The sequence below is a fragment of the Triticum urartu genome, chromosome 2A, assembly GCF_056163025.1.
Source record: "Triticum urartu cultivar PI428250 chromosome 2A, HENAU_Tu73, whole genome shotgun sequence".
Taxonomy (NCBI): domain Eukaryota; kingdom Viridiplantae; phylum Streptophyta; class Magnoliopsida; order Poales; family Poaceae; genus Triticum; species Triticum urartu.
Window position 1 is genome coordinate 564738723 of NC_141874.1, and position 9739 is coordinate 564748461.

The 9739-nt window shown below is 45.9% G+C and overlaps 2 protein-coding genes across 2 annotated transcripts; one reads left to right on the forward strand and one right to left on the reverse strand.

The window, feature by feature from the left end:
• Positions 1–1086: 1086 nt before the first annotated feature.
• On the reverse strand, positions 1087–3895 carry LOC125533657 (very-long-chain 3-oxoacyl-CoA reductase 1). The gene is made up of 3 exons (XM_048697032.2): positions 3248–3895; positions 2260–2329; positions 1087–1587 (listed from the first exon to the last, which is right to left on the reverse strand). Exons 1-3 carry the CDS (start codon positions 3874–3876, stop codon positions 1330–1332), a joined length of 957 nt encoding a protein of 318 aa, XP_048552989.1. The 5' UTR covers positions 3877–3895; the 3' UTR covers positions 1087–1329.
• Positions 3896–4364: 469 nt separating this feature from the next.
• LOC147985931 (uncharacterized) lies at positions 4365–4958 on the forward strand. Its single transcript, XM_087541802.1, has one exon. The coding sequence runs from the start codon at positions 4365–4367 to the stop codon at positions 4956–4958; it is 594 nt and encodes a 197-aa protein (XP_087397928.1).
• Positions 4959–9739: the final 4781 nt, after the last annotated feature.

Genomic DNA, 9739 nt, shown 5'->3' on the forward strand with positions numbered 1-9739 from the left:
TGAGAAAGTTATAGGATTTATGAACTTAAAAAATTTATTGTTTTTAAACCAAAATAGTTTGAATAATGTTGCCTGCTTTTGTTGTTATTTTACTTGTAAAGTTGTTTGAGTGGAATTTTTTTCCTGAGTTTCTAAGCATATATTCATATTTGTTCTCTTGTTTTTAACTTTTGGATATCATGAGAATATTGTGGATAATAGGATTTTAAATATTACTTTAGATCTTAATGTATTGCAATTACAAACCGCACATAAGGGAGGGGGAAGGATAGACATTGTTGGATTGCTATGTTAAAATAGAGAACATGGACCTGAGTGAAGGATCTTGAGTCATTCTTAGAGATGTGATGTTTTTTTTCTCCCGTTGCAACACACGCTCATTTTTCCTAGTAGGTAAATATGTGTTAATCATTTGTCAAATACATGTCGAAACATTTTTCTGAATGATACAAAACTTTTTTAAAAATTATGTGAACATTTATTATATTTTACATTATTTAAACATTTTAAAAAATGTCAAAAACTTATTTTTGAAATGCGCAAACTTTTTAAATGTCATGAACAAGTTTTTTGAATTGTATCAACATTTTTTAAGTTACACTAACAGAGAAATTACATTGTGTTAACATTTTTCAAAATTGTGATTTTAATATTTATTTAAGAAAATATAAGTGTTTCATATGGATTAAATATAATTTTTGGATATAGGTATTCAGGTTTTTCTTGAAAATATGAGCAAGGCAAAATAAAGTTTACAAAACAAATGAAAAACAATGAAAATGAAACTCACCTGTAGGAAGCTAATTAGTCAGCCCAACTGGACACTCGCTGTAGGCGAATGGCTGCTCAGTCTCGCTCAAGGCGATACATATCTGCACCCCTAGGTTACCACGTTGTTGCAGGGTTTTTTTGTACTCCCTCCGCTTTATATTTTCTTGGGATTAGTTTGAGTTGCTTATCTAATATGTCACGTGGTCTCCCTCCGCTTTACATTGTATAGAGGTGCATCAACTAATTCGGATTGGGTTCTCAAAAAAGAAAAACTAATTCGGATTGGAGGGAGTACATAAAAAAGAACGGTATTGCTAATTTAGACAACCTTTTATTAGCTAGGAGGAACAGGATGGTACATATGCCATCCAAATCCAAGAAACATGTGGTACGTGCAAGCACAATACACACTGTCAGGACATCACGATAAGATGACTGGCAACCGAAATAGCTGCGCAATCATTCATCTTATTACAGCTGGCATGTACTAGTAGAATTTAACACGCGGAGGGTCGATCTTTGAGAGCGTATGAGCCTTTCTTTCACCGCGCATGTCACTCACATGGCTTTCTTCCTAGCGTCTTTGGCACGTCCCTTGTCGCGGATGCCGAGGGACACACCAAGGACATACCTGTCTGCGATGGGCTCGGGGACGACGGTGAAGAGGAACCACACGAGGGCGTGCGCCCAGTAAGGCGTGCACCGGGGCTCGTATCCGATGTAGCGCACGGCGGCGCGGGCGTACGTCTCCGGCGACGGGGCGAACAGGGACGCCTGCCTGATCGAGGCCATTTTCGTCGCCACGTACCAGGGTGCCTGCGCACATCACACAAATTATTCAATCAGTTGCGACTTTTTTTTTGAAAAGGACGACTGAACCGATGCCAACTGCTTTCCTCATTTACATGCCTTGGACCAAAAAGAACAAGCTATAGGACATTAACTTTTGAAGTGACACTCGTTAAGTGCTCACACTGTATCCACATGTCATGAATTTGGTTTCTTGTTGAAAACCCCATGTCACTGTTATCCCCATCAGTGTCTATGTAGCCACTGCACACTGTCCAGTACAAGTACAAGTGCACATCTAATTGAACTAACTCGTGTAAGCATGAGAAAAATCATGTTTGAAATGAGAGCCCATAAAACCGTGGCGTCTTTTGCGGGAAAGACATACCTTTAACAAGCGGAGTGTCAAATCATAAAAATGTCAAGCTATTGTTTATATTTTCCAAAGTGTTGTCTACCATGAAATATACAGAAACATCACGATCATGTAAATGCATTTGCATATTTATGGAGATAACTGAAATTCAGTACAACAGCCCACTATCAACTCCATGCTGGAGTATTCAAAAGGGTTACATGAGACCAACAAATATGAAAGTATGTATTTTAAAAATCAAACAAAAAGAAACGCTAAGAAGAAGATTTTCTTTTGAGCGGTTAGTGAAATGCATCGACTATAAGAGTGATATTAGTTGGTACCTGGCATTGCACATCGATACCTTTGTTCCTGTACTCAACATATAGGCTTCTTGAGAATTGATCGACATATCTGATAGACCAAAGTATCATTATTGCCGGTTCTCAGAAACGGTTAAGTTTACACAAATAGGAAACAAAATCACTTCGCCTGAGACGCGGGCATGCAACTTCTTGTGAGCCCCCTCCCTCGGTCTATTGTATAATAATCTAGGGAAACCAGTGACATACACAAAGAAAAGAGAAATGGACGTTTGTAACAATCCAAAGGTGTGCGAATACACAAATCCTTACTATAATATTCCAAGTTATACACACAATGGTTTATCTTTAAAGATTTTATATGTTTATTATCCTAAATTTTGTTTAAAATACAAAGTCAGAATTGAAAAAATGAGGGAATTTTAGTATGCTTTTACATTATGATTATTATCCAACAATTTAGAGCTAAAAATGGTTAGATTTTTTTAGTTACAAAAGAGTCATGTATTCTTTTCCAGTACCTGTCACGTGGCCTCCAAGAGAGAGAGAACAGTAATTAAATGGGATACAATATAGCATGATCACTGGCGGAGCTACATGCAACCCTGCAGGTGCCATGGCCCCCCAGGTTTGGTAAATTTTATGAAGAAATTTGTAATATGAAGGTGCAGATTGAAAAAAATACAGCTTTTGCCCCCTTAGAATTGGACATTTTCTCTCCTGCCCCCCCAACCAATCTTGTGTAGCTCCACCACTGAGCATGATACACACCAATATTGTAGAATGATGATGAAAATTGTAAATTAGCTAAACATCGACACTCGGCTTAACGATATGACACTATTTGTAGGTACTGAAAACATATTTAAAAAATCAGATGAAATATGCTACTGATTCAAAATAAAATGTGGGTCCCTACTTATGTGATTTATGCCAAAATTATAAGATAGCCAAAAAAAAGCGTGGGACGACGTGGGGAGCAGTTTAACGGACCGAGAGGAGTACTCACGCCTTGGTGGCAGCGTAGACGGCGTAGAGCGGGTCGGACGGCAGGATGGTGGCGGCGGCGGACCCGATGTTCACCACGGCGCCCCGCTTGCGCTGCACCATGCCAGGGAGCACGGCGTGCGTCATCCTCGTGAGGGCCTCGACGTTGAGGCGTATCAGGTTCCTCGTGAGCGCCTCGTCAACCTCATGGAAGTAACGCGCGTACGGGTAGCAGTGGCCGGCGTTGTTGATGAGCACGCCGACGTCGAGGTCTCGGATGGACTCCGCCAGAGCGGCCACGTTGGCGGCGAGCCCGTCTGCGGCGAAGTCGAGGACGAAGGTGCGCACCCCAGCGCCGGGGTGCCTGGCCCTGACCTCTTTGGAGACCGCGGCGAGCTTGTCGGGGCTGCGGCCGACGAGGACGAGGCCGAGCCCCGCGGCGGCGAGCTCGAAGGCGAGCGCGCGTCCGATGCCGTCCGTGGGGCCCGTGACGACGGCCCAGGCGCCGTAGCGGTGGCGCAGCGGCTTGGCGGGGCGGAGGAAGGCCGCGTAGAGCCACAGCGCAAGGCGCAGCGCGGCGCGCGACGCGACGAGGAGGCCCACCGCTGCGAGCGCCTGCGCCCACGCGGGCTGCGCGCTTGCCCCGGCCATGCGATGGGAAGGAAGCTGGCGCGCGCGTGGACGCAACAGTGAGACGGTTGGGCGGTGGGAAGGTGTAGCTCGAGCTTGACGACGATGCGATCGACGGCCATGCATATATAGCCCCAGGGCCGGGGAGAGGATGGTACGGTAGTTGGCTGCTTGCTGAGGAGTTTCGCGGGGTCGGAGCGCCACATGCTGGACCGTTGTTAACTATTTTTTGGCTGCGATTAACATCCCAACAGACCCGCCAAACGACGCGCGCGTGGGATAAACCCAGCTTTTAGCATGCGCGGGGCGGTTTGCCGCGCTTCAGCGGCCGCGGGAAACAAGCGCGCGCGAAAAGCCGCCAGCTCGCGCGTAATATTTGGTGCGCCGCTTCGCGCGCGCCTATAAAGTTGCGCGCCGCTTCGCCACGCGTTTCTCCACACTTTCTCTTCCCTTCTTCCTCTCCCTCTATGCCACGCGCCGCTCCAGCGCCCCGCCACCGACGCGCCGCCATGCCGCCGCGCCGCCGAGGAGCGTCCGGCTACCGCGGCGTCCGCCTGCGCCCCAATGGCTGCTACACCGCAGAGATACGCTCCGGCGAACTCCGGCTCGGCCTCGGCACGTACGGGATGGCGCGCGAGGCCGCCCGCGCGTACGACGCGGCGGCGTGGCGCCTAGGCCGGCCGCGCGGCCAGATGAACTTTCAAGATGTGTACACGCTCCAGCAAGCGCTCAACCTCGCCCCTCTGCCTCGTCTGAACACGGCTGAAGACCGTGCTGAGCACGCCGAGCGGCAACGCCGCCTCCTCGTCGCCCAGGAGGACGAGCAGGTCATGGCGGAGTGGCGCCAGCGCCACCCGGAGGATGTCGCCTACGAGCAGGCCTACTGGGCAAGGCGCCGCGAGGAGGACACGCGAAGGCACCGCGAGACGCGGTTGGAAAGGCGTCAGCGGAAGGCGTTGGCGAATGCGCAGTCCGACATCGTTGCAGCAGGTGGGCAGTCGTTCTTCGCGCCGAACGGTGATCGGTGGCTGGACATCTGGCTAGACACCTCGGACGACACCGCCGAGGATGATAATGGTGATGATGATAGCGACTTAGAGTAGTTTCTATCTAGTTGCGCCGTAGTTTATCTATGCTTTCAAACTATCTATCTAGTTGCACTGATGTAAAAATACCTTTGTATCGTTTTTTATTTATGCAATCTATCTAGTTTTTATTTTATCTATGCGTTCAAAAATTAAAAAAATATTGTCTGCACGCTGCATTTTTTGCGCGCTGCTGTAGCGGCGTGCGTGCTGTATTTTAGCGCGGCTGCTGGAGCGGGCGCAGCGCGCCACGCCAAACCAGGCGATGGGCGTGCGCTAAAGTTGTTTTTTGCGCGCGCCGCGTTGGGCCCCTGTTGGAGATGCTCTGATGGAGTCTTCTCCTCTTCGGATGGCGAACAGGAGAAGGGCGTTAGTGCAGCGGTGGACACCCTGCTGTGCTGGTTAAAACCTCTGCTTCTCTCATACCCCCTTCATCTACTCCCTCCCGCTTCTTTTTAGTCCGCAGCTAAGTTTTGTCCGAAGTTAAAGTATTTCTACTTTGACTAAGTTTGTAGAAGAAAATATCAACATTTGCAATATAGAAAATTCTATAGGAAATTTGAAATATTGTGAAATGCGCCGAGTAAGGACCGGGGGAGTACTAAAATAGTCATGCTTTGGTCATGTATAAACCAATTTTTGACCATATATATTGTTTTTAAATGCATACTCCCTCAATCCCTCTATATAAAAATATAAGACATTTTTTTCACTATGACAGTTGAGGGAGTAGATTGCAAACTTGAAAACCATATATAAAGATTTGTCTCAAGAGCAGTTTCAGACTATTAGATTCGTTGGTCTTCATACATATACCCCAACAGAAACTAGTGGTTAAATTTATTTATTTATTTTAAGATCAAGTTAATGTCGAAACTCACTTTTTTCGAGTGGCGGAGGAAGTAGCTCTCTACTAGGTATTACTAGATCATGATGGCGCGCGTTGCTGCGCCCGCCAATTTAATGATCCAATAGGAGTTTGTGTAAATTTTATGAAGGTAAAAGAGCTTTCAACTCCATATCATATTCATGCAAGCTTATGATGTCCATCTTCGGCTTACAAAGCTTTCACCCACACCATCATTTGTTGAAATTCATTCTGCTAGGCGGAACAATTTTTCGTAATAGCTAAATGGCCATATTGCGAGGCATGTAACTGGAATATGCTACATGCTTATTCATAATCTATTAATGGTGCAAATGAAATAATCATTTTTATCTCAGTTTCATATAGTATAAAAGACTACTCCTGTATAGCCCGATGCTTTTTTATAGGCACCTGCATGGCCCGCTGTCCAGAAGTTTGTTAATTAAGAATTATGCGAAAGTAGCTTATCAGTTTAGCGCAACCTGGGAGCAAGGTGCCAACAGTATATTGTGGATCTTGGTAGCAGTCTTAGTTTCCTACGCATAGAGCAGGAAGAAAGAGAAGATTCAAGACCATGGGGAAAAGGAAAATGAAGGTGGCAGCATGGGGCGAGGAAAATGAAGGAAACTAAGACTGCTACCAAGATCTGGGAGCTTCGTAGCCAGGCTTCTGCCATCGGATCGACCGGTTGATTTAGTAACACACCTTTATAATCATATTATTAATGAGAACTCCAAGGGACGCACCGATGAAATCCGGAGGCAGTACGGCGGCAGCGTGCGCCGCTGCATCATGAATGAACAGGCCTAACGAGGATTCGAGGGGAGCAGCGATGGAGATACAGTAAATGGGCCAAAGTTTTACTTTGCTGGACCTGTACTTGAACAGCCCGATTAAGGAGATGACGGCCAGGTCCACCTGTGGAGCAGCAGCCCGATAATGTTGGCCGAGCGGGGGTAAACAGGTGATGGGGAAAAGTACGTCAGAATCTACGCGAGGACGACCATTGATGAGCACAATCCGACGGTTAGCAAACTTAAATCGCTATGGGGGGCCGTAGGTAGCCCTGTTTTACTGTTTAGTAATTCCGCAGGGGTTCCTCTTAGTATTTTTCTTGCCAAAATCCTCTTAGTTGAATTGTTTTTTATTGAAGAAACATAATAGCATGACAATCTATAATTGAAAAATCATTTGAAATGAAGGCCTTTTGAAATAAAATGAAAGTACAGAAAACAATTTCACATAATCTTTCTGTCAAAAAAAATTCACAGACTGTGTGTCACATCTTACGAATTTCTATAGGAAATTGGAAATACTGAGAGTAGGAAACATAAATAGGCATTGCGTATAAAAGATTTTGATAAAGCCTGGCGCCGACAGGTTGAATCATTTACGCAAAAAGGGAGTGTCGGAATTAAAGTTAATGACGACATAGGTCATTACTTTCAGACACATAAAGGCCTAAGACAAGGAGACCCGACGTCCCCTATCCTGTTTAACATTGTGGTGGATATGTTAGCAATTTTGATAGAAAGGGTTAAGGAGAATGGTCAAGTAGGTGACTTGGTACCTCATCTTATTGATGGAGGTGTATCCATCCTTCAGTACGATGATGATACAATCATCTTTATGGAGTATGACTTGGCCAAGGCGAGAAATATGAAGCTGGTGCTATGCCTATCTGAACAATTGACCGGGTTAAAGATTAACTTTCATAAGAGCGAGTTGTTCTGCTTTGGTAGAGCCAAAGACGAATAGGAGGCTTATAGGCCATTGTTTGGGTGCGAGTTGGGGGATCTACCCTTTTCTTACCTAGGTATTCCAATACACCATCGTAGGCTAACAAACAGAGAATGGAAGTGCATCGAGGACCGATTTGAGAAGAAACTGAGTTGCTGGAAGGGTAAGCTCATTTCATACAGAGGCCGATTAATCCTGATAAATTCGGTGCTCACGAGTATGCCTATGTTTCTCTTATCGTTTTTTGAGGTCCCAGTTGGTGTTAGGAAAAGACGGGACTTCTATCGATCACGTTTTTTTGGCAGGGTGATGAACTTAAAAGAAAATACCGGCTTGCTAAATGAGATATCATCTGTAGACCGAAATGAAGGAAATATGCCCTAGAGGCAATAATAAATTTATTATTTATTTCCTTATATCATGATAAATGTTTATTATTCATGCTAGAATTGTATTAACCGGAAACATAATACATGTGTGAATACATAGACAAACAGAGTGTCACTAGTATGCCTCTACTTGACTAGCTCGTTAATCAAAGATGGTTATGTTTCCTAACCATGAACAAAGAGTTGTTATTTGATTAACGAGGTCACATCATTAGTTGAATGATCTGATTGACATGACCCATTCCATTAGCTTAGCACCCGATCGTTTAGTATGTTGCTATTGCTTTCTTCATGACTTATACATGTTCCTATGACTATGAGATTATGCAACTCCCGTTTACCGGAGGAACACTTTGGGTGCTACCAAACGTCACAACGTAACTGGGTGATTATAAAGGAGTACTACAGGTGTCTCCAAAGGTAAATGTTGGGTTGGCGTATTTCGAGATTAGGATTTGTCACTCCGATTGTCGGAGAGGTATCTCTGGGCCCTCTCGGTAATGCACATCACTTAAGCCTTGCAAGCATTGCAACTAATGAGTTAGTTGCGGGATGATGTATTACGGAACGAGTAAAGAGACTTGTCGGTAACGAGATTGAACTAGGTATTGGATACCGACGATCGAATCTCGGGCAAGTAACATACCGATGGCAAAGGGAACAACGTATGTTGTTATGCGGTCTGACCGATAAAGATCTTCGTAGAATATGTAGGAGCCAATATGGGCATCCAGGTCCCGCTATTGGTTATTGACCGGAGATGTGTCTCGGTCATGTCTACATTGTTCTCGAACCGTAGGGTCCGCACGCTTAACGTTACGATGACAGTTATTATGAGTTTATGCATTTTGATGTACCGAAGGTTGTTCGGAGTCCCGGATGTGATCACGGACATGACGAGGAGTCTCGAAATGGTCGAGACATAAAGATTGATATATTGGAAGCCTATGCTTGGACATCGGAAATGTTCCGGGTGAAATCGGGATTTTACCGGAGTACCGGGAGGTTACCGGAACCCCCCGGGAGCCATATGGGCCTTATCGGGCTTTAGTGGAAAGGTGAAAGGGGCTGCCCATGGTGGGCTGCGCGCCTCCCCCCCTCCCCTAGTCCTATTAGGACTAGGAGAGGTGGCCGGCCACCTCTCTCTCTCTTTCCCCCTTGGGAATCCTAGTTGGAATAGGATTGGGGGGGAGTCCTACTCCCGGTAGGAGTAGGACTCCTCCTGCGCCTCCATAGGGCTGGCCGCACCCCTCCCCCTTGGCTCCTTTATATACGGAGGCAGGGGCACCTCTAGACACACAAGTTGATCATTGAGATCGTTCCTTAGCCGTGTGCGGTGCCCCCTGCCACCATATTCCACCTTGATCATATCGTTGTAGTGCTTAGGCGAAGCCCTGCGTCGGTAGTACATCAAGATCGTCACCACGCCATCGTGCTGACGGAACTCCTCCTCGAAGCTTTGCTGGATCGGAGCCCGGGGATCGTCATCGAGCTGTACGTGTGCTAAGAACTCGGAGGTGCCGGAGTAACGGTGCTTGGATCGGTCGGATCGGGAAGAAGACGTACGACTACTTCCTCTACGTTGTGTCAACACTTCCGTTGCGATCTACAAGGGTACGTAGATCAGACTCTCCCTCTCATTGCTATACATCACCATGATCTTGTGTGTGCGTAGGAAATTTTTTGAAATTACTACGTCCCCAACAGTGGTATCAGAGCCTAGGTTTTATGGTTTGATGTTATTTGCACGAGTAGAACACAAGTGAGTTGTGGGCGATACAAGTCATACTTCCTACCAGCAT

Bases quoted from the DNA above. Each gene is read 5' to 3' on its own strand.
- LOC147985931 (XM_087541802.1), top strand. From the start codon at position 4,365: ATGCCGCCGCGCCGCCGAGGAGCGTCCGGCTACCGCGGCGTCCGCCTG.
- LOC125533657 (XM_048697032.2), bottom strand. From the start codon at position 3,876: ATGGCCGGGGCAAGCGCGCAGCCCGCGTGGGCGCAGGCGCTCGCAGCG. The intron at 2,330-3,247 runs GTGAGTACTCCT...TTGGTCTATCAG, and splicing joins GTCTACGCTGCCACCAAGGC to ATATGTCGATCAATTCTCAA. The intron at 1,588-2,259 runs GTACCAACTAAT...TGATGTGCGCAG, and splicing joins GTATCGATGTGCAATGCCAG to GCACCCTGGTACGTGGCGAC.